Here is a 24827-nt window from a genome sequence, read left to right on the forward strand (position 1 = left end):
ACAGACACTTTTTTTCCACACACGCAACGAGGAGGGGAAGGTAGCAGGCAGTGTCACATGATGTGCTGATCCAGCCAATCTGGAGTAAGTGCGCAATGCGATGGTGTGCGGAGGGACACTTTTGGGGACAGTTTTTTTTTGTTTTTTTTTAAGGGCGCTTCGTAATCAATGAGCGAGTGTGTGAGAAGTTCATTCGCCATGGAGACCTCACGTGGAAGGAACATAGTGTGACACCATAACTGAAGAAAGGATAACATTTAAGAGTAAAGAGAGACTCCAAATAGTCTTCAGTGTGATCGACGATGTTTATGCAACGGCCAGCAGGCTGCAGCGGTCAAATTATTCCGGGGGGTCTGAACACATTATTGGCCCCGGTCACATCCACTAAACTGCGCCTCTGCTGACGTGACCAGCAGCCCATCAAATGAATAAAGTCGCTTGGCGTTCCTCTCTGAGGCTGCAGGAGGCGCGCGCACTTGTAGCCAATATATGTGCGCTCTGGAATTTAGGAGGAGCCATTGACGCCTGTTACAGGTGTGAAAACAAAGGTTGAATTTAGATTTGTAATATTGTTGCTAAAGTACAACGTTTGATAATCAAATTAACTATCTTTAAAAAAAAAAAAAAATCAAGTTTGCAGGGGGTAAATAGAGAGGGCTATTGGATGGACACCTACTGGATAAATATTTGATTGATACATTTCTTAGATGGGTGAATTAATATTTCATAGGTGACTGGATGGATAGATCAATACATGGGTTGGTCGATTGCAAGATGGACAGAGAACATTGATATATAATCGATATTTCATAGCTATGTAGATAAATGTTGTAGTCTTACTAAAAGCTGGAGAGACAATGCAAAAACAAAGTGTTTTAATTGGGCTGGAGAGATCGCTGCTAACTAGATTCATTTGTAGATAATAGAAAGTAAAGTAGTCAAGGCGTCTACGGCACATAAAAGTACTATAGATTTGGGGATTTTTAGCCTGGGTTTTATTTATACAATTTGGATCAAACTGGAGAGGAACTTTTTGGGGCGTGGAAAAGTACAAGTATGAAGTTTGGAAAGTCGTTGTGTGAGTGCTAAATATTCGACATTGAATCGTGTGTTGGCAAAGCCATAAAATGACTTTACATTAACGTGCGGGTATATTTTGGATGAGGTGGGGTGGAAGTGGGAGGGGTGGAGGTGGGTAGGGGTGTTCAGAACAGAACTCTATGTGCGACCGTGTATACATCAGGCAGAGTTATCCCGTCGCTGCAAGCGTTTCATGACGTCGAAGCAGTTGTTTTGGTCCTCGTTGCCCAATCGAATCTGCTTTGGTCTCTTACAGGAGCCGAAATGGCTCCGTCCTGGTCCGAGTAGCACACGCCTTTGCCGGGTGCTCGTGATAGGCCGATTGCTGCCGCTTTAAAAAAAAAAAAAAAAAAAAAAAAAAAAGGGGAAGCCGTGACATGGGAAGCCCGTTGCAGCTGCGGAACCATTTCTACCAGGAGCAGCAGTTGGATCCGAGTCAGTGCCACCGGCACCCCTGCGGACAGCCGCCGCGCGACACCTGCACCGGCACCTGCACCGACGACTGCGCCTGCCATGCCCGGGAGAGCCGCGTCCTCCGCGGGACGTCTCCGACATGCACCGCGGTAACTTTGAGGACATCTTCGGAGACGTCTTCCAGGCGAGGCGTCCGCGACCCGACTCCATCTAGTCATGCTACTTCCTCCAGGCATCCCCCTCCTACACCTCCTCCTCCTCCTCCTCGTCGTCAGCAGCAGCAGCATCCGCAGCATCTCGGGGCCAGCCACGCGAACGCCTCCCACCATGAGACAGCCATGAGCAGCTGCAAATACAACGGCGGCGTCATGCGGCCGCTCAGCCACTTGAGCTCGTCCCGCAGGAACGTGCACGAGTTCGATTCCGAGTCGCAGCCCCTGTCGGCCGCGGACGCGTCGGACACCTTGGCGGTCTCCAAGCCGGAGAGCCACTCGGCCACGCTCATGCCCTACGGGTCCGGGGACGGAGGCGGGGGCGGGGGCGGGGGCCACAGCGGGGGGAAATCAGGCAAGAAGAAGAACCAGAACATTGGGGAGAAGCTCGGCCACAGGAGGGCCTTGTTTGAAAAGAGGAAGAGGCTCAGCGACTATGCTTTAATCTTTGGGATGTTTGGGATCGTTGTTATGGTTATAGAGACTGAACTCTCCTGGGGAGCCTACGGAAAGGTGTGTATCTTGACATTTTGCCAACTTTATTTTTATAAAGTAAGTGCAAGAGTGTGTTCAGTCCCTCAAGGTACGGTAACCCTCATTAGTGGGCACCAAGGTTACGCTTACTCTTGCTCAATGAGTTGTTCACATTTCAACGTTCAAAAGCAGCATCTTTGAGGCTGATGAGCCTTTAATGGACTTGTTTCCCCTCAAAGCAAGCTAACCAAAGTGCTTTGCTATAACCAGCTGTCATTTTTGATTCATCCAGCCTTGTGCTATTTCTTAATGGATGCCACAATGTTGTCTTGGGTTTTAGTGTTTTCGCTCTCTTTCAGGAGTCCCTGTATTCATTAGCTCTAAAATGCCTGATAAGCCTTTCTACAATCATTCTTCTGGGACTGATTATCATCTACCATGCGAGAGAGATCCAGGTAATGAAACACACCTTGTATTTTGCTATTTTGGTTTGTCCTCCACAAACACACTTTTTTTTTTTTTTACATGTTGATGTGGCCAAAGGGGATAGAGGTTCATATGGGATCATTGCAATTAATTCAAAGAAAGCTATTTTTAGAAATCAAGCAAGAACAGAAGGGAACGGTATTTGCATAACTAACGGTTAGAGGCATTCTTGTTGGGGAAGGCGTCTATTGGGTAGGTCTTTATTTCTGTAACGGTATTTTTAGAAGAATGTTTCTTCACATTTATGTCATGTGAAAGTGGAACTAAAACTTCATTTAAAAAAATGATGGCGGGATAATCCACCCGCCAATGCAAACAAAGACACACTCGTTGTGGGGTGCAACCTCGTTTATAACATCCACTCAGTCTCCACCCCGCAATTCATCTGAGACTGTTTACTTCACTTGGTGCTGCTGTTTTGGTTAGCTCAAAGTTCAAATGTTCTCAGCTGTTAATGCTTAAACCGGTACTAAGCATTGGGAAAATTATGTGTAATACATTTTTTGATGGGTTAAAGCAGTGCTCCTAGATTATTTTCTGTTAAGCCCCCCCCCCTTCCCCTCGGCAAGAAGAAAATAATTTGCGCACCCCCACCACCACCCACTCTCCGCCGCAACTATAAATAATCGTATTTTCGTTGCAAAACAAACCGACACCGTCCAGTTAATACTCGCTGCGCAAAATGGGCAACGAGAACGCCACTGCCACCTACTGGAGTGGATGTGCAATTACACTTTAATGTAATACGTTGGGAAAAGGCTTGTTCCCCAGTGTCGCACGCGCCCCCCCCTTCCTTGAAAGGGAAACAACTTGAATGGAGCCAACATTCCAGCTTGACTCGCGTTTGCCTCGCAGTTCAATATTCAATTCAGATTCATCGTCAGATTTTGCGCCAGCCTTCTATTTTTAGAATTTACAAGTCTCTGGCATTGGAATGGCCCACTCGTTGTAAAGCATTTTTTTATGAGCGACGAAAGAAACGCACATAAGCATATTTCGATATTTCAACCTAGTTCCATTCCCTCGCGTTGTTGTTTTTTTAATTAGAGCTCTTCCGTTTGCATGAAGCTACCACTTTCGCGGTTTGCATCCTTTATAGTAGTAGTCCGGTTTTTTTTGTCTTTTTTTACCAATTTGTTTATAATTATAATCATTTACAAGCTTGTTCCCAATATTTTGCCGAGCTAAAGTGGAATAGCACTTGGCCAAAACAGTTTTAATTTGAGTCAGTCCTTGTGGGCATTTGTATATCGATGATTTATTATGCATTCATTTAAACATTGTTTTACATTTATGAATTAGTTACTTTTAAGGGAAAAAATGTCATAAAATAGGTTATTATGCAAGCTTTACAAAAGTAAACAGCCCAAATCCTGAATCCACGGGAACACGATTTTATGGGTTTGTCCTTTGACCTGCGAATTTTGGGCGAGGTGATTTTGCATAATCCTGCTCACGTAGCGGCACAGCTAGACAAACGGAGATTAAAAACACCCCCCCACTGGTGGACTAATGCTGGTAATTAATACCCTAAAATATGCGCTTCAATATGGCTGCAAACTAAAATATGTCATTTGTGACGATGAGGCTTTGCAAGACTGACGCGAACGCGTTTTTACGTGGCAACGTCCGTTCAAATGGGTTGCGTCTGTAAAACTCAAATTTTCCATTACAAATTTCGGAAGTTTTGTTTCTTCAAAATCAGAACCGTCATTTTAGGCCTGCCGAGATGTTGCAATCAAATTCATTATGCATTCACGTCTCTGTATATTCACAGATGTCCGTCACATCTGAGCCATAAAAAGTCGTCGTCGCGATGAAATGTTCCCCTCGCCACTCCCAGCACTTTAAAACTGATTCACTTGTCAAGCTCAGTAAATATTACTGCAGCTCATTTATCTGCTTTCAAACAACTTGAAAGGTTTTTGCTTGCCGAAAAAGGTCACGTCAGACCGGAATGGATGCGGGCCGCTACCTGCTGTCGTGAGAATTTGTTTGGGAAGCGTCTTTCGTGCTCAGGTGGCCTCCAGAGGCAAACGAATTACCACAAAAAAAAAAAAATGAGGCGGGGTGTCCGTGAACTAGATTGGTCTCGTCATCTCCGTTGGCTTTCATGTGAAATCCTGCTTTCCCCCAATGCTGATGTTCATCCTATTTTTAGTCCCCCTTGAAGTGTTCGCAGATGATCAAGTTGCCTCGCGTTGACACATGGCCACCCGCCAAAGGAATTTTTAGACTTTTTACTTGAGCTGCGCTTGCTGTGTTGGCAGGCAGCGACTTAGCGTACCGGTGGAGATTGTGTTGCGTCCCCCCCCCCCGACTTTGATTTGTCATTGTGAGCCTGCAAGCATCATCCTGCTTTGAGGTGGACGGCGGGTTCACCTTGCTCCCCACGGGGGGGGGGGGGAACAGACACGGTGAAGTTTTTTTTTTTTTTCGCCAACGCTCACATCAAAGGTTTTTTTTTTTTTTCATTTGTGTTCGGGCTAACTTTGAGATGCTTTGTGGTGATCGTTTTGCTGAGTTTCTTGAACGTGGACTGCAGCTAAATTCTTTGGGGGCTCAATGTCCTTAATGCACGTTTAGAATTTGCATGGTGTTGAAGTTTGTTTCACAAACAGAGCAGCTCGACAAAGGGCACCTTCGAATTTGGTGATGTCACATCCGTTTAGGGGAATCTTGGCTATATTTTTTTTAACCTTTGTTTTTAAATTCAGGTAGTTTAAAGTAGTGTTTGGAGCAAGTTTGTTAGATTTTTTTTTTAAATGCTTGATGTTAATTTCTTATTAGTTTTAGCATTAGTTTTTGTCTTAGTCTGTTTGACCTTCCTTCTTCCGTACCGCAATACCAAAATGAATGCGCTCAGAAAACATGACTTTCGTGATTCAATGTAAAACATCTTAACTAGAATACATTTTTAGCTAGCAAAGCAACATAGATCAACAAAATGACTTTTTCTTTTTGCATAATATTGTAGTCTTTTAACATTTAAGAAAACAAATGTAGTCACAGTCTGTCACAGAGAAGATTTAAAGTGTCTCAATTTGCCTGAAGAAAAAAAATCGAATAAATGAGCACCACTGCCACCTATGGTAGTGGATGTGTAATTACACTTTTTTCTTGTACAACAACAAAGAAAGTATTTTCCCCGGGACAAATAAAACTCCAAATCTTCTTGAAGTGTCAATGTTTCAATTGAACATAAACTTGTCTTTGGAAAGACTGAAAACTGTGGGACAAGATTTGTATGCGTTTAATGTTCAGTCTGGACAAGGACAGCAATGCCTCGAGTGGTCAGTAGAAGGAGTCGTTACTGCGGTTCAGAAGAATTGTGACTCGCCTTGGTCTATCTCTAACATACGCTAACGCCACAAAAAATATTTGCATGAAAAACACTTCAAAGCCATAAATATAAGACAATCGTGAATCCGGTTGCCTTAAAATCTCTCAAAGTGACGTTTCTTGACTTGAAACTTCGGGCTGAACTCCGGTGACTTTATTGTCAACTGACCTCAATGTTTTCTCTGAACACACGAGCTTTTGGAGAGACATACTTCTTTGCTTCCCGTCCAGAACCCTAAAGATTATTTATTGATGGCGTCCTCTAAACCGTGCTCGGCATGGCAATGTGAACATGCGGGGAATTTCAGTTTACCTCAAGTGTGCATCTTGGCTGCCACAAGAAAGGAAGTGAGATTTATTCAGGTGCTTACTTTGCTTGATTAAAAGGACTTTATTTGCATGCATGAAACTTGATTTCCAGAAAGCGAGGGATGGGGAGGGGGGGGAATTCAAGGAGAAGGTGCGACAGTTCCAGATTTACAGAGCAAAGTGGCCCCTCAGTGGCTCGCTTTGATATCATAAATAAAGCATTGCATTAATGTCTAATTGGGCCGAACCTCTCAACTTTGTTCGCTAATGAAATTGAGCGATTTCCTAGTGGATGGCAAGATATATGTTTCCCACTCCACATTACACAGATTAAATATTGAGCTGGACTCCATTAGTTATATTGAGCGTGGTGAAAGCGCTAACCAGCCCAGCTAGCAGAGCTGGTGAACGCTCCCTGAAGCGACCTAAACCCAAAACTTTCTCAAGTTATGTAGAATGCAGAACTCTGTTGAGTTGGGCCTGGTCACAAAAGTTTGTGCTAAATATTTTTTATTTTTTTTGGTCTGACCCAATTGTGGACATGATGATGACGTTGTGAGAAGCGTTTTGGCCTCATTTTTGGCTCTCATCTCCACTTTGTTTTTTTTCATTAAACACTCTAGCTTGTCCATTTGCATCAATGTGAGTATGATCAGGAGTTTGTCTAGATCAGGGGTGTCAAACATACAGCCCGCGGGCCGGATCAGGCCCAAGAACTGGTTTAATCCGGCCCGCAGGAAGATTTGATAAAGTCGAAAAATTAGTACAGCCCAACTGAATTAACAGCCGCCCCAAAAATCCCAAATTCTACAAATGGTCGATGTATGTATGATACATCTGTCAATTTTATTCAATGAACTCAGATTTTTTAATATCCACAGTAAAATTCAATGTGGTGGATTTCTCCGTAAAATAAATGTTCAGAGAACTATACTTGATATTAAGAAATGCCCAGATGAGTTACGCATGATTGATCAAGGAATTAGCCTCGACCTCATTATTTGAAATACAAACGGAAGTCATGGTTTTATTGAAAAAAAAACATAGTACGACATAAATGTGTTCAATATGTCACATGCAAATAGCCATAATCTGTGTAATATTTATTTGTAGCTTCTAATTTTATGTGTCTGTGCCGTGTGATTGGCTGGCAACCAGTCCAAGGCTTTTTGCCTCTTGCTGTTAACTAGCTAGCTAACTAGCTAACTAACTCACCGCGGACAGTTTCTTTGGATTCAGCTGTGTTGTAAAAATGCGCAAGATTAGCGTGTGTTTCAGGTGAGTGAATGTGCTCTTTGTGAGCACAATGTCCACTACTTCCTCGACTTAGCTGACTGGTAATTGGATCCAGTTGTTTGTAACAAAGCGCCAAACGTGTCTGTTGTTGAAGCTAAAAGGCTAATACGGGATTGATGCGAGGCAATACGGTTAATCCACGGAGGTCCGCTTACTCAATTTCTTAAAACGCTTTTGTTGTCTTTGATAGGAATATGATGATGTAAACATTTTGTAGACAGATGTTTGAATGCGTTGACAAACAAAGCTGCGGCATTTTGCCTTCATGCAAATGTCGCTCATCTACGTAATTCATCAGGTCTGTGCTCGTTGCAGCTTGAAAACAATTATTTTTCTTTCTCCTGTTCAAGTTGGTGAGTTTGATATCAGCTACGCCGTTACAGGCGAACACACTGCCTATTTAGAAAAAAAATTATGATAATTATTAATTATTCTGTTGATGAATACAGTTTCTTCCAACCTGTAAACAAAAACATGAATAAGTCATTTTTCAGTGTTTCCTCACGCCACACTTGATTTATTTATTTTTTTTCTCCGGAAGGTCCCATTAGAATTTAATAGTAATGGTCCTCCGTGACAATCCCGAGAGGACTTCAAGTCGCCTTTCTTGTGCCGTGATCAAACTAGAACGCTTGGTGGCCAACCAAACAAGACAGTCTTCATTCATCTGGACGAGCCCAAGAGCACAAAAATAAGATGGTGATGAATGAGAATCGCAGTTTGCTTTGGTTGTTCCAATCTCCACTCGTCCTAAAATATTCATACCGGCAGGACCACGGCACCGGCAGCGAGTAACAAAGACAGTGGCATCCAGTCAAGCTCCATCTTTGTTGCTATGAAATATTACGTCCCGTAATGTGTGGGCAATCCGACTCAACTTTCATCACATTACAGTTGACTAAAACAAATCTGACTTTAAAAGTTCAACTCGTCTCACCAACAGAAAAAAAAACAAAAACATGCGGCCGTCATGACAACGGGTTTCTGTTTTAGTCTTTAACTCTGTGCGTTATTTCTTTGTATGCGCCCGCGCGTCATAACCGTTGTTCTCGTGCCACCATCGACTACTTGATGCTCTGCGCTAAAGGGCCCTTGAGTATTATATTTCAGGTCAACCATTACTCTAATTGCATTCAGCCACCGTGTAGACTCTCCTTATGCAACCGAGGTCTAAATGTTTAATTACATTGTTTTGAGCTAACAAGCTCTGTAAACGCTTCACACAAGGATGTGTGTTGTTTAAAATGTCAAATAAAACGCAGCTTGAGCCGCGTGGAAAACAATACATTTAGCTCGTGTGAGGTTTAGTGAGAAGGCGGCGGGAAAAGCAGGAGGCCGGCCGCCGTTTGTGCGTTTGTTTGTCTACATTACACCAGGCAGGTTAGAGTTACGCGCTTCTCTGACAGATGTCCGCTTGTCAAAAGAGCTCGGTGTCACGCTGTTGATATGAACAACGGCGGCTGAAAATTGAATTGACGGCGAAACGGATTGTGGCTTTTAAATAATTCTCGATGAGTCGTGCAGCCTTTGTGGGGCCACTCCAGGGAACTTGTAGCTTGCTCCGTTCTCGTCCGATCATACAACGCTGCCTTTGACGTGTGTTGAGCCCAAGCAGGCGACAGCCGTTCCGTGCCGCCTTTGTGGCGTGTTCATGTGTCTTATTGATTTGTCAGTCCCGTTTTTTTTTTGTTTTTTTTTTGTCCTTGGCTTGAAAATGATGAAAAGGAGTGTCCAATTTCACATCGGAGAGAAAAGTCTATTCAGCATTTTAATTTTATGTATCACCGCTAAATTTACAATCTAGGTCAGTGATCCCATTAGGCCTGCAGGACTGTTTTCACCTCCATAATGAGAAATCTCAAATTAGACTAAATGGAAACTTGCTGGCAAGTTTCCGACATGAGCTTGCAGTGTCTGTTCCGTATGATGGATATTATGGTCTCGGCATCCTCGAGATTGCTGTTATGACCTCTTTTCAACACATTTTCCGTGTGATTATAATGTAGGGTATGCCGCAGAACTCAATGCAGTTGAAGTTTGTTTGTGTGCACGCCGACTTGGCTCGATGAAGACCAGGAGTTGTAAATTAGCAAAAAGCTATAAAGTCTTTGTGAGGCACCTCCGTTTCATGACCTGTCTTTGAACTATGGTAAATTGCAATCTCCCCGATCAAATAAATGAAGGGAGTGAAATACAAGCACCGTCGCGGTCGAGCAAAAAAATATTCCACTTGAGTTGTCACTAAATGTCAGGTATTTTTTTACATCCCATCAACGGCTGTCACAGATGCTGCGTGCCTGTCGCAGTGACTCTGTGAAAGCGAGTTATGACGTCCTGTTTTTGTGGATTGTGTGCAAATGGCTACCGCCTCTACTGTCGCGGCTCTAATGTTGCGAATAAAAATAGGTTACCGTTGGATACGTGTGGCCATTGCATGGATGCAAAAAAAAAAAAAAAAAGAAATTACATAGACGTTTTAAAAATTACACACGTGTTCTTGCATAAAAACTGGCGCAGCTTAATTTGATGACTAAAAGTAGATTTGAATTTAAACCGGGTGAAAACTGGTCTAAGTTGTGGTGCAGGTTGTGTAGCATGATTTGAGTGGATTTTATCCAGACTTGTCAAACTCGATCAGGGTTCAAAGGTGGTCTCCAAGTATGCACTTAGAAGCGTCCAAATTTACACCATCCACAAGCGGCGCTCTTTTTGCAGTTTCTTATGAACGTACTTTGCACGTGCCGGTTTGCTGCAAGTCAGTTATGCCTCTGCCGTGTATACGTGCACCACTGAATTTAAAGGGTCTAAGCCTTAAAAAGCGAAAAAAAAAGCGGCTCCCCTTCGAGTCTAAGGGGAGCCGCTTTTTGGCCGGGAATCAAGTCATCTGTGCTCACTCCCACAACGGTGCAAACGCCCATTAATAACGGCAACCGTCTTTGTCGATCGCAAAAATCAAGAAAACAGCTCAAATAATAGACCCCTAATGCGCATGAGCACGTCCAATTCATCACGTGCATCTTTTTTTCTCTCATAAGAAAGACTCCTACTTCTCAAGGCGGAAAACAGCCCACCGGGAATCTCTCTTTGCTTGCTGACGGATACATTTTGTCAAATATCCGCTGCTAGCCCTGATGGCAAGTACATATCGGTAGAGGAGGACCGTAATGGGACCTCCAATGTCTAAATGTATTTGACAAATGTAGTTTCATGGGCTTTAATCTGCAACAGGGAGCGTTCCAGGTGTTGCGTAAACGAGATGAGAGCGCCGTGATCGGACGGCTGCCATTAGTTGAGGGTGAATAGACTCAGTCGTCGTAGATCGCTGAAAATTGCACTGAAAATGATGAAAAGGAGAAAGGATGGGCCTCTGTAGGAACGTGTGTGTGTGTTTGGAGTGGGGGGGGTGATGAAGGGTGTTCAATTACAGCCACATTCAAGTCCCCGGAGAGATGACTTCACCGGTGGTCACTGGCACCGTCCACGCCGAGGCAAGCGCTTAATGTGGCGGTAGCAGATGTTCGCATCAGTGCAACTTGCTGTGCAGCTGAAAATGCTGACTGCACGCTGCTAATGTTGCACCTTTTTTTTTCCTGCTCTTGTTTTATTCAAAGAGTCCAAGTGGTGAGAGAAATCACAGAAGTGGAAGAAAGGGGGAAAACCGCCAGTCGTGTAGGAATGCATTTATTGCATTGGAGTGCAAACGGCACGGCACAAAGTGTTTTCAATTCTTTCATCTTAATATGAGAAATAAGAAAACATTGACTTCAATTTGATGAAATTCTTGTCAGGACCTCTCCTGCCTGATAAAGGAAATTGTGACAAGTATTTTTATATGTTGCACAAGACTTCCTGCATCAATCAGGTGACCTGATTGCAGGATTCCGTGTCACGGAGTAAAAGTGCACACAGTTGCAGCATTATCCCACTTGGCTGGGTTTTGCATAAAAGGCAGATAATTGGTGGAAGAATAAAAGGTGCTGGTGGTGCAATTTCCCGCATTTGAGTGCAAACCCCAGCGCCCAAAGTGCTTTCAATCTTTTCACATTCATATGAAAAATGAGCAAACGTGGCTTCAATTTGCAGGGAGGGGAAGTCAAATGGAAAAGCAATCAGCTCAACAATTCTGTCACCATATTTGAGCAATATGCATCATTTAATGACACATTGTAAAAAAAAAAAAAAAAAAAAAAGATTTTGCAGCCATTTTCTTGACCTAAATTGGTCTTGTCCGAGTTCGCTTTCTCTCTGGTGGACGAGTACAGTTTTGTTGTTGTGGGCATTCGGAAGCGATTTCTGCCATTTAGTGGCGAGCACTGTTATTACAACTTAAAATTACTCCGCTTCGGGAAACATTTTCAAAACTCAACTGAGGGGCCAATCCGTAGGCTGCAAATTGTTCATCGGTCTAAATTTGTGTGTACCGCACTTTTAGCTCTAAATTGCCCCGATGAGAGATTCTCATACTCAAATGTCTTGAATCAGTGTGGACGGTGATCTACTGAAGCCCGTCTCTGTCCCAAAAGTTACGCAAACTTCAACAATATTGTTCAAAATACACTTTTTCTAACCAGTGCATCGATGCAAAAGCTGATTTTTTATTTATTTATTTTTTTTTTTTTTTAGTTCCCCCCATATATCTTAGATTTCTTTTATTGCAGCCTCTCCTGACCGTTGGCTTGCATTTTTATTGGCTTGCCGATTGTCAGAGTGAATTGCTGTCAGCTGTTTTATTGATCAACGAGCAGGCACGCGATTTCTTGGCAAAGGGCTTCTTTTTTTTTTTTTTATTCCCATTTGTTGTAATACATTGGTGTTCTTTTTCATTCATTTTATACGCACATGTCAATGTCAGATCAATATGTAATTTATTCGCCTAAATTAGACTTCTGGGGAGGAAATTTCTCATTTGGATTTTGACCCGAAACGGAATTGGATGTTGTGCATACTCACAATCAATTGTCTCCAGCGTAATGTTTTGGCCCAAATCAGAACTCAGAGTCTTTAACTAATGTGAGTTGAGAAATGTCCTTTAATGACCTGCGGCCATTAGTGACATATTGTTTTGAAGCTTTAATGAGTTCCTGTTGCCTGGTGTGTCACAATGATGAAAATGTTGGCCGCTGTGCTCGCAGTTATTTATGGTGGACAACGCGGCCGACGACTGGAGGATAGCCATGACGTACGAGCGCATCTTTTTCATCTGCCTGGAAATCCTGGTGTGCGCCATCCACCCCATCCCGGGAAACTACACCTTCACCTGGAACGCCCGTCTGGCCTACTCGTACGTGCCATCCCAGACGGACGCCGACGTGGACATCATCCTGTCCATCCCCATGTTCCTGCGGCTGTACCTCATCGCCCGCGTCATGCTGCTGCACAGCAAGCTCTTCACGGACGCTTCGTCTCGCAGCATCGGGGCGCTCAACAAGATCAACTTCAACACGCGTTTCGTCATGAAGACCCTCATGACCATCTGTCCCGGGACGGTGCTGCTGGTCTTCACCATCTCGCTGTGGATCATCGCGGCGTGGACTGTGAGAGCTTGCGAGAGGTGCCTGGATCTCTGTTTTTTTTTTTTTTTTTTTTTTTTATCTCACGCTATGCTGCGCCTCTCGGCATCAAACATAGATAAGGCACAAAAATAGACCATTCCCATGCATCCGGGAGCTCAATTAACATCCGGCAACAAATTGCACTTGAAATGTCAAACAACAAGCGTTATGGGACGCTGTGTGCTTAACCTCTGATTGTCTTTTTGGGTTCCAGCTCGCCCTTTTAGCGAGGATAACCATTGCAGAAAATGAATCATCGGATAGAAATGTAATCAATTCAAACCTCAAATAATACCGTAATTAAATAGCATACAAGTGTAAAATTAAGTTAAGCACTAATTTCCGGTTGTACCTGAAGTTTAAAATTTTTAAAATTCAATTTCGATGCCTTGTTCACAAGCGGCTCACATCAATTAAAACCTTGCTGCACACAAATGAACAAAAAATAATCGGAGGTTTGCGGGGGGGGGGATAAAAGGGTGAAGGGTGTCTCATCTTCAACCTTCCTGCGCTTTCTCTAATTTCGGCTCTGACCTTCAGCTCGGTACCACACCGACCACAAAGGTCACAATCAGGTCACGTAAACCACTTAAGTCATTTCAAATTATTTGCAAACTATTATTTATTTTCTTTTCTTTTTTTAACAATTGAGAATCGTTACGAGCCCAAATCCAATCGAGCAACCAAGATCGTTCGAATTCGGAGATGCTCAGCACTAGCTGATCGGAACCTGAAAAAGAAAAAGTTCTCAGTTTGACGTGTCATAACTGTAAAAAGAAGCGTATGTAAACGTCAAGCGAGAAGGTTTTTTTTTTTTTTTTTTGTGGGGGTGCCTCTACATCCGCTATTAGTAACTTGATCGAGATTCTTCAAGAATTGTCAGTCACCCAATTGTGAATTTACTTGTGAAATTCTGCAATCCAGTATAATAATGAAGGCTACCGGGCCATCATTTCTTGCAGGTACCACGACAACCTGGACACCAACAGCAACTTTCTCGGGGCCATGTGGTTGATCTCCATCACCTTTCTTACAATCGGATATGGAGACATGGTCCCAAATACGTACTGTGGGAAAGGAGTCTGCCTCCTGACTGGCATTATGGTGAGAATATTGTCATGACGTCGACAGATGAGGCAATTGGTATAAGCGAAATAACTTCCACGCTGTGACAAGATTTTGGAGTCTGTGTGAAATGTTGTCCATTCATCCTGAACAACATTTGTGAGGTCAGAGCGAGGGACTGGCTCACAATCTCTGTTCTCGTTCATTCCAAAGGTGTTTGGTGATTTAAGTTCTTCCCCACCGAGTTCATCCAAGCATGCTTTTATGGATCTTGCTTTGGGCAGCGAGGGAACAGAAAAATTCCTTCCTCTAACTTGGCACAAATTTAGAAGCTTGCATTGCTCAGAATGAACAATTCAGCTGTCTGGCCCAAACCTTGATTGATTTGACCACTTATTATGCTTCCGATGGTTCCTCCACTTTTCCCAGTCAGTGTCCTGAGTTTTTTTGTTTTTTTTTAATTGAGTTGCATCCTTCAGTTTCTGTATGTGGCCCTTGGAGGAAAAAGTTTGCACACCCCTGTACTGCTTCGACCATTTTTTTTTTCACTTTGAATCCCCCAAATATTTCGCTATTTTTATTCATTGAAATGTGAATGAGTTGCATATTACGTGGCGCTTGACTGCCTATTTCCCAGGGTGCAGGCTGCACCGCCCTGGTGGTGGCTGTGGTGGCGAAGAAGCTGGAGTTAACCAAAGCGGAAAAGCACGTTCACAATTTTATGATGGACACCCAGCTCACCAAAAGAGTGAGTCCCCCCCCCCTCGTCCATGCGCGCTTCTATCGCCCGGATTGCATTGCGTCGGGTTATGATCCCACTTTTATTTTCCTTCGGCCCCCTTCAGGTGAAAAATACAGCGGCGAATGTTCTCAGGGAGACGTGGCTCATCTACAAAAACACCAAACTGGTGAGGAAGATGGACCATGCCAGAGTCAGGAAGCACCAGAGGAAATTTCTCCAAGCCATTCATCAGTAGGTGCCAACCCTTCTCACACCTTTCATTCCGTCCCAACCGGAATCCTGAATTGTTTGACACCTGTAGCAAACTAACGCAGCGCTCATATGGATCTGAATTTTTTTTTGGACTCGCTTTCATTTCACAGCAAAGAAGTTGATCTGGCTTTGTGCGCTCACTGCATTGCAATACGCGTTAGAATACGCAACGGCACCTCAATGGATGTTAATCACTCTCGCTGCCACATATGTAGAAGACGCTTTTGTAAGCCATTTACATTAAAGCCATGTTGGCTTAGTCAGCGTCAAAGCTTATTAAAAAGGCTTTTTTTGGATTGACATGGAATAACAACACAAAACGCTGTGGTGTGTGTGTTTGTGTGTGTGTTGCTACGGAGACAAAACATCATCACAACTCATTTTGCTGTGAGGTATTGATTCATGTGTTACTGTCACTCCGGATGCTTCCAGCCCGGCGCCAGGCTGACCTGAGCGTTTTGTTTTTATGCTTTTCCTAACGGGCTCATTCACACTCTTACCTGGCAGCTGCTCTTTCAGCCCAGGCCTCCGAGGAACGCCAAAGTGCGCTGAGACTCCACTAAAGTATCGATCGTAGCCTCACCTCGCTCGTGTTATTTTTCTTCCTCCATTGACACCGAAGCTTCTTTCAGCAGCAATCAGCTCGGTGCTTTGTTCAACAAAAGGTGACTGACTGTGCTCGTATTTTGTTTTAGAAGCGAAACGATGTGCTGCTGTTTGGTTGATTTCTGTAAATGGACCTTCATGTGTGATTTTCATTTGATATTTCCGATTGGGTTTTGAAGGCTGGTTCCTGCACAATGCAATCCACATTTGGCGCCTTTTTTATATTTTATCGCGGTCACCTCGCCATTTCAATATATCCACGCCGTTTGAAGCGATGATGACACACAGACCTCATGCTCTCATTTTTTTGGGTCTCCCTTGGCGCTAAGCTAAATCTGCAAAGGAAGCAGATCGAGTAGGAAAGAGACACATCCACTCTGTGTGGTGGTGTAGCGTTCGGAAGCCTGAAGAGATCGTTACATACACGAGCTGGTGTGTACTGTGTGTGTGTGTGTGTGTGTGTGTGTGCGTGTTATCTCAGAGCGCCTCAAGTGTGAGCTGAACTGAGTGTGATGCTTGTATCGAGATGAATGTAGGACAGGAAAAGGCCATCAGCAAGCAGATGAAAGAAGCCCGTTTGAAAAGACTGTGCCGCTCTGTACAGTGCATTCCGACAGTATTCAGACACCCTTCGATTGTAATTGTATCAACTTTAGGGATCCATTGGATTTATAATTGTCCGTCCACTGTACACTGTCAAAATCAAATCTTGTTTTTTGGGGCCTAAAACTCTACTTTTATACCATCATACCTTTTTTTAGTTCTATTAAGTCATTCAATCCATAAGACGTATATATAAATTTTCAAAATTGTAGTCCCTGCCTCCCAAAGACGTATTTGTCCGTCTTTTTTTTTTTTTGCATCATAGCTCCATGTTTTTATCTTAAGACCACAATATTCTGTAGGCCTTGCAAAATCAGTCAAAATCCAGAAAAAAAAACCGCTGTGGTTGAGGTGTTTCCTCTTGCGAAAACAGTTGGGATTGAATAATTTATGTATATTGAGACTAAACGCATTTTTTTTAATTAAAACATTCTTGCCTTTAAAAAATTGCACTTAAGTTTAATTGGCTCAACGTGACAGGTTTTAAATTTTAATCCATGTACTTCCGGGCCCAAAGGTCGTCAAACTACTATTGTAACATGCAGAAATCATCAAAATGTGAAAATAAATTGTGGAATATTACAAGAATATTGATACATGTGAGACCCACGTAAAATGAGCAGAGGTGAAAAAAAAAAAAAAAAAAAAAGCTGAAGGAGTTTGGAATACTTTGAGACTGCCCTGTGCGTCATGCGGTGCAGCGACGTGAAACATCAAATCCCGTCGCCGTGAGACGTCCTCCCTTGCGGCAGTGAAGGATGCGAGGTGCAAACAGCTGTAAGGCCGTTAACGCTTTGAGGCACCGTCTGTCTGTTTGGCCAAGCGTAAGCGTCCTGACGTCAGCAGCAAGGTTGTTTTCGTTGCTCGAATGTGTGTGTATGATGGCTTCGTGCAAGAGAGGAGGGGTTGGGGGATTGGACGCAGTGAAGAGAGCAAGCGCAGCAGCAAACAAGTGAGACTGCAGCGAGATAACAGCGTGGTTGCTGAAGCAATGAGTCAAAACGTTGCCCATGAGGTTTGCGCAGCAACCCCACTCCCGAGAAGCAGATTATGTTGCCATTTGAATAGATGTCGATGTGATGTTGCAATAATTCATTTGTCTACTTCATGTTTCCTTTTTTTTTTTCCTGTTTGTTGTCCACCCTCAATGCAATAGAGCTCGAAAGTAAGTGTTCGCCTCCCATCCGGATCCAGACTTGTTGTGTGCATGCTTAACGAGAGCTTGTCCTCGAACCCGATAGTGTGACTAAAAATGACACACCCTCATTTGATAAGTGAAATTCATGCCACACTTTGTTTTGGGTTTTTTTTTATTTTCTTTTTTATTATTTTTTTTAGCACATTTTATGTTGCAGTCAAACGGCTTTTACGCAGATACTCGTCAAGTGAATTTCAATTATCAGTGATGGATGGTATCGTTTCCATTTCTGCATGGGTGTGATGACAATTTGATATTTAATCAGAAAGCCACTGATTAAACTCCAATCAACTGTGCTTTCATGTACCAAAGGATGACGACGTCGAGCTCCCCAGTTAGCTAGCGCAACAACTTTTCCACCACATTCCTTGTGTGTTTCGTTGAACAGCTTTGTCAGCCGATCAAGGCTCGGGCGGTCATCTTTCGGTGTGTGGAACCATTGTTTGGCCTTTTCCTACATTTCCTCAATTTCTCTGTTGGACGGCACGGTCGCAAGGATGATCGCAGCAGCTTTCTTGCATTTCTCTCGCTTGAATTTTAAGTTCTTTTTGGAATTAGCAATTTGCATTACGAATTGCGTCAGAAGCATGCAAAATACAATTTGCACAAACTGGACTATTTTTCAGCCACATGAGCGTCCACATGCATGCAAAACTCAATCGACTATGGACCCGCTACAGTAAATGAATATATTCCCATCATTTCAAAGCTGGGGAGTTGTTTACTTTTCAAAAAAAAATCTATGAAATTCTCCTAAGCACTTATTAGGCCCTAAAAATACAGCGGTAGCGCCAAGCAAGGTCACCCAAATTGGCAAACAGGTACTCACTGTACAAAAATCAAGATGTTTAAAGTAGGGCCTTGCATGAAAACGTTGTTCAAGTAATTTGGAATTGGACTACCTGAGAGATGTCCGACTTGAGAGGTTCCATTGTAACTGTTCCATTCGAGCCGTTGTCCCTCCCTCTTCCCAAGGTTAATGTGGGAGTCAAGGCGAGAGCTACGACGGTGAAGTGACGCCGTGCCTTTTAGCCGTGAGATATGCGAGGAGCAACGTGACCCTAGAGGAAGGTCAGACCAAAGCCAGCAGCCCATCATTTGCACGGCCCAGTGACAGATGCTATAAAACCGTCAGCTGAGATAAAAGTATGACTCGGTGGCGCAAATGTCCATGTCGTCCTTTTATGCTCGAGACAAAATAATGAAGAGGGCTACAATAAAAGCATTAAAAAAAAAACAATAAACAATAGCACAGCACTAAGTGGGAGTGACATGCTGAGGGAATTTGTGTTGCCTCGCTGTCCTGATGAAGAGCAAGCAGATTTTGAGATGCCGTTCCTTTGCACGGTTGCTCATGACGGCCGATTGTCCGAGGAGAGTGGACGTACAGGGAATAAAAACCAGGGCCTGTCGGACCCCGTGCGCTGGCCTCCAAACTGTTTTCAACGCTATTGCTCATCCATCTGAGTCAACTGCAGTCAGATTCATGTAACACAGAACCTTACATATTTTCTGCTGTCACATTTTCCGAGTTCCATATGAGATGTTTCGGTTTCAAGGCATTGGTGCTTTATGGTCTCCTGTGGCGCCCTCTGCTGGCCATGTGTTGCCTGTCTCCAGGATAAAGATGCTCTTTCCAGCTTGAACAGGAGAACAAGCTTCAGCACATTTAGTTCCCTTGTGATTGTTCTTCCGTTTACATAACCAAATGATCGCATAAGTGTATTAAATTCACCTTGTGGTTTATTTATGAAGATTTTTTTTTTACCCCCCCTCAAAAATAGCACTCGTGGTCAAAACTCAACAGCTGGTTTATGAGGTCATTGAGAGGACAGCAGCGAATCAATTATATAGTGGGCAGTAGTTATTGTGTTGACTTGAGAAATATGAGTTGAAATAAATTGTTCTTGTGAATTCAAATTAAATTAAATATCACGTCATTAGATATTGGGAGTCATTAAATTTTAGTAAAATAAGAACAAGAATAAAATTAAATAAAATGCACTGAATACGTAATTTCCTTAAATTATTCTTAGGTTGGCAAATTAAAGTACTTTAAATCCCAGCAGCTTTTTGGTTATTAAAAAAGGGGTAAGATGTTTTGTTGTAATATTTCATGACTCTTATATCGACCAAATTGTTCTCCCGAATACAAGTTTAATTAATGTCACTTTCATGTATTGACCAATGGAGCCGATTTTGGGACTGAAATTAAATGTTTAATTAAACATATGTCGTCATTTGTTTGGATGCACTTTGCTTAATGGGGCCATCTCAAAACATCGCACACTGTGAAATTAATATTATCGCAATTTGAGGGGAATAAATGCAAAGTCATTCGTCTTTTCAGAACCATTCAAAAATATTAACAACTGAAGTCTCATTTTGGTCAGCAGGCTGTCCAATCGTGCGATGTTCAGAAAATCTCAAACAGGCGCAGTCGATAAGCAGTATGGCAGCACCGCGTCGCCTTCCACCTTTCAGGCTCTTTCCCACTTGCATGCAAGCTCCAACCAAACCGAGTGACCCCTGCATTCTCTTTCTTTCCACACACATCCTTGTGCATGTCCCGGGACCGTGCCGCGCGTGTATGCCCTGTGTGTGCACAAAGCTAACGCCGCCCCACTATTGATGGCAGCGTTCATTTACTGGCCTCTGGATGGTCTTGTGTTCAGATTGAGAAGTGTTAAAATGGAGCAACGCAAGCTGAATGACCAAGCAAACTCGCTAGTGGACCTTGCCAAGGTAAGCTATATGGACTATAACGCTTCTCTGCTGCATTGCACATGAGGAAAGTCTGCTACGCTTCTCACCTTAATACGTGTGTGCGTTGTTTTTGTGGTTCTTGTGACTGACGCATCCTGCTTCACTTCTCAATCAAAAGTCTACAGGTGTCAAATGAACAGACAGGCCTTTCACATGTGTGCCAATTGCCGTTATGTGCACTCACCTCTTGTCTTTTCTCCGACTGTTTGTTTTGACAATAGAACCCCCCCCCCTCCGCCCTCCACCCCCATCCGTTTGTGTGTGTGTGCGTGTGTAAAAGTGTATCTCCAGTTGCGCTAAACAGAACCTTTAAGGCAAAGACCGGGCAGTGGGCCAACCTGACACAGCAGAACTAGTAACCTGGGAAAACGACTTTCTGGGTTCTGATGATTCACACACACACACACACACACACACACACCGAGAGAGAGATAGCGAAAGATGGAGAGAGTTTGACATTCAAAAGAACACTGCAGTCAAACTGGATCCGGGCCAACGTGTCATGAAGTGCAACATTTGGCAATGTTTCACGCTATTAAAACGGCTGCAAGATGCATCGTACGCACGCAGGAATTGGTTCTTGGTTGGGAGAGTTTGTGGCCGCAAGAGAGCAACGGCAAAAGGAAATAAAAACTGGTGAACGGCACTTTTTAATCAGAGATGGCTTTATGGGTCTGTCATGTGTTTTGATGCTGATATCACAAATGTCTTGACTTTTTTCTTAAAAATCATCTCAAAACGTTTACTTGCATCTCTGATTTAAAAAAAAAAAAAAAAAGTGTTCAAATTTGTTGAGTATGACTTTGGTTTGGTTCTTGTTTGGAAATAAGAATGACTTTTCTTCCGATTCATTTGACATTTTTACATTTTTCTCTTTTCAGTTGCTTTTGTTCCACGGGGAATAAATCCACTTTCAATCCCTTCTTTCCAGCTCCTCACTAACGTTCTTTGTCCCCTTCCAGCGAGGCGTGTTTTCTTCTCGTCTTTCCCTGGTGCCTAATTCTTTTGGGGCGTCCGTGTGGAAATGTTTCGCATCTTTGTAGCAGCTCTTTAATCTTTACAGATGCCACTTGAGCTCTGCCGGTAGCATGTGTTGAGCTGACGATGTCACCCGTGACGTGGTCCAATCGGTCATTTTAGGAATATTTACAGCCACCCATTTTTTTTCTTTAAACGGTGTGTATTAATGTGAGTGGATCACGTGATAAAGGTTTGTGAACAACTGCAACCTTTTTTTTTTTTTTTTTTTTAATGGTCAAGCCCATATCACACAGAGCTCATGTGCTTAAATGTGAGTACTTGCTCATATAACAGGAGCTCTTGTGACCTTTTTGGCCCTTGTGGCCTTTTTGGCCCGTGGCTTGTCCAGCAAATATGCTGCTGCCTGCTTCCGACGGTGACGGCTATAAAGATAAGTCATGTGCGCGGTTTATCCGATGTGTCTCCAACCATACCGGACGTGCTGTTCTGCTTCTAACCTTTACTCCTCTTCGGATTCACTCTGTTAGGTCTTATTGCTTTGGGGGTTGATGCTTTTTTTTTTTTTTAGTTGCCGTTGCAGATCAGCGATTAGCGTTTAGAGGCAACAAGGTTATTTTTAATGGGTGGCGATGATCTGACATAAACTGTTTCAATGAATTATGGTATGTGCTTTGCCTTTTTTTCGGGCGCTCGTTGAGATATAAACAGTCAAATATGAACGTTTGATTAAACCAAAGAGACCCATAACACTAGTTAAGAATTTTTTAAATCATATTTTAAATAGATTTTTGTAATGGATGGAAGTAATATTTTCTAGATTACTTTTCTTTCCACGCAGCATTTGCCTTCATTTTTTTTTCTCCAGGACATCACATTTACATAATAATAAAAATAATAATAATAATAATTATTATTATTATTATTATTATTATTATTGTTGTTATTTTTATGATGATGATGATGATGATGATTATTATTATTATTATTATTATTATTATTATTATTATTATTATTATTATTATTATTATTATTATTATTATTATTATTATTATTATTATTATTATTAGTGGATGCTCTGGCCAATGACTAGCTTGAATTTTGTTACTATGGCAACCAAGGGTGGAGCGTGTGTCCTGGAAGTAGAATTTCTTCTATTTGCAGTCGCAGTTCAAACACCACCCAAAGTATGTAATGAGTAATGATTTATATAATCTGGATCCATTGAAGTATGTGTCACGATACGATTTCCAATTTTGTTGTTTGTCTGATATGAATGATGTATTTCTTCTGATTATAATATGCAAACTACACAAATTGTTGAAAAGGATTTGATGTGCAGCCTAAATATCATTCTTATTTCCTTCTTTTTCAGAAATCTAGGTTCCGCCCGCTGCTTTTAAGTCTTGTTATTAAAGCAAAAGTTTCGTGAGCAATGGCAAAAGCGGCGTGCGAAGCTCATGCTGCGTTTCCTCTTGCTTGTCCCAGACTCAGAACATCATGTATGACATGGTGTCGGACTTGAACGAGCGGGGGGAGGACATGGAGAAGAGGATCGCGTTGCTGGAGACCAAACTTGAGACTCTGCTGAGCAACCTGCAGGCTCTGCCCGCGCTCATCAGCCAGGTGATCAGCCAGCAGCACAGGGACTTCCTGGAGGTGCAGCTGCAGCCTTACGACAAACGCAGCCCCGAACGCCCCCCGTCGGCGGCGCGGCGGCGCTCGGCGTCCACGGCGCCACCAACCTCCTCTGAGAGCAGCTAGTGTCCGGAGGGAAGGCCTCCATTGAAGACTTTTGCCATCATATGGCCAAGTTGCATTTATCTTAAAGCCTTATGGCTTCAATAAGTATTATCCAAATTCTGTTGACAGAATCCAATGATAGTGGATACATGCAGTTTTCTTTTTTTTTTTTTTTAGTTTTTGCTTTCTATTACCTCAGTGTTGGCATGGCGCTTCCCTCAACTGTCATTGAGTGGGAAACTACTGCACTAAAATAGTGCTTCCCACCTGGAAATGACAGCGATAGTGGGGGAAAGGGTTGAGGTGGATGACAACGGAAGGCAAATACATGCAAGTGTAATCTTCTAGGTTAGAAACAGCATCAACATCAGTGCCCTGAAGCACAATGGTGTGCAAAGGTCTAGTGATACCCGGGGCCAACTCTTTAATTTTATACCCCCACCAAAGTCTAAAGCCTTTAGATATAAGGCCTAGTACAGTGAACCCCTTCAGATTTGAAGATTGCCACTCTTGGATGTCCTCTATTATTAACTGGAAAAGTCACAGATTTGCTCTTTTTGTTCTCAGGCCAAAGCAATGTCAAAATGTATCACTATTGCGCTGCCTATTGGTATCTTGGTGCCAAGCAACAATGTTAAACTGAGGAGAGGAGCTCCATTTATTCAGATCGAATGGGGGTGGTGCGGCACGATGTGCATTGCTGCCCTCTTGTGGCATCTTTAGGTAAATCTTTACATACCTTTTTCTATGGGAATCATTTTTTGCGATTCGTGGCGGGACTTGGCCGCTCATTTTTGGCGGGGGTTCACTGTACTGACAACAACATTTTAAAAAAAAATGTAAACACAGATGTGTTATAAATTAACATATTGTTCAATCAATCAAATGTATGACTGGCTTTTTTTCCAACTTATAATTCCCCGTCACAAAATTCTGAACTCCTTCTGACAATTCTTACCTGAGCGATAAGAAATATTTTTTCAATCCTTATTAATGCCAGGTTGGTTAGTCACCCCCTGTGACAGTGAAGACCTGACACTTGAGTTTTTATTCCTTTCCGTTTTGAAAATGACCTTCCGCAATTTGGAACTGGTGTATTCATCTGCAACTGGGCATGCAGTCGATCAACTTGACGACACTGAACATCCAATGCTTGATTTTGGCCTGTGTGGTTTCCTTAAAAATATGTCACAATATTTCCGTGAATCTTAATGTATTTGCTTAGAGCATATAGCAGGCTATATATATATATATATATATATATATATATATATATATATATATATATATATATATATATATATATACTTTATTACATAGATATTTACTGAACTTTATGGAGAAGTGAATAGTGTCAATATACACTACACTATACAAAGAGAAATACTGTGGCATTAATGTGACATAACACACAGGAAAAATGACAGCCATAACATTAATTGAACAGTGTTAAAGAACCACATTCGGGCATTTTATCCTGACCATGCTACACCCAATAACGCAGCGGTCAGCAATATTTCACCCCACAGTGCTCAAATTCATCTGACGTGAACAGAAATACAGTGAAGACTGAACACCGTGCGCCAATCAAACTCGAACCGCATGTACATTAACATTGGACATGGGAAATATTGAATAAATTTAACAGTTGTGATTGTCGACCAAAACGTTTTTCGAGTAGATCGGAACAGAAACAAATTACTCTGACA

General features: G+C 42.6%; 1 protein-coding gene across 2 annotated transcripts; it reads left to right on the forward strand.

Annotated features, from left to right (window-relative positions):
* Positions 1 to 1439: 1439 nt before the first annotated feature.
* On the forward strand, positions 1440 to 24772 carry kcnn2 (potassium calcium-activated channel subfamily N member 2). Of its 2 annotated transcripts, XM_088282077.1 has the most exons (9): positions 1440 to 2219; positions 2540 to 2635; positions 12746 to 13164; positions 14128 to 14269; positions 14868 to 14978; positions 15076 to 15203; positions 17590 to 17598; positions 20307 to 20376; positions 22864 to 24772. In XM_088282077.1, exons 1-9 carry the CDS (start codon positions 1458 to 1460, stop codon positions 23137 to 23139), a joined length of 2013 nt encoding a protein of 670 aa, XP_088138203.1. In that variant the 5' UTR covers positions 1440 to 1457; the 3' UTR covers positions 23140 to 24772. The 2 variants fall into 2 exon arrangements, with proteins under 2 accessions (XP_088138203.1, XP_088138202.1); XM_088282076.1 differs by lacking the exons at positions 17590 to 17598; positions 20307 to 20376 and having other exon boundaries at positions 22864 to 23049.
* The last annotated feature ends 55 nt before the right edge of the window (positions 24773 to 24827 follow it).

The sequence above is a fragment of the Idiotropiscis lumnitzeri genome, chromosome 18 (genome assembly GCF_059441095.1).
Source record: "Idiotropiscis lumnitzeri isolate Australia: NSW breed Sydney's pygmy pipehorse chromosome 18, RoL_Ilum_1.0, whole genome shotgun sequence".
In the NCBI taxonomy this organism is placed as follows: Eukaryota; Metazoa; Chordata; class Actinopteri; order Syngnathiformes; family Syngnathidae; genus Idiotropiscis; species Idiotropiscis lumnitzeri.

Coding starts and splice junctions, on each gene's coding strand:
- kcnn2 (XM_088282077.1), top strand. CDS start 1,458: ATGGGAAGCCCGTTGCAGCTGCGGAACCATTTCTACCAGGAGCAGCAG. Junction 2,636..12,745: donor ACCATGCGAGAGAGATCCAG/GTAATGAAACAC, acceptor CTGTGCTCGCAG/TTATTTATGGTGGACAACGC. Junction 20,377..22,863: donor CGCTAGTGGACCTTGCCAAG/GTAAGCTATATG, acceptor TGCTTGTCCCAG/ACTCAGAACATCATGTATGA.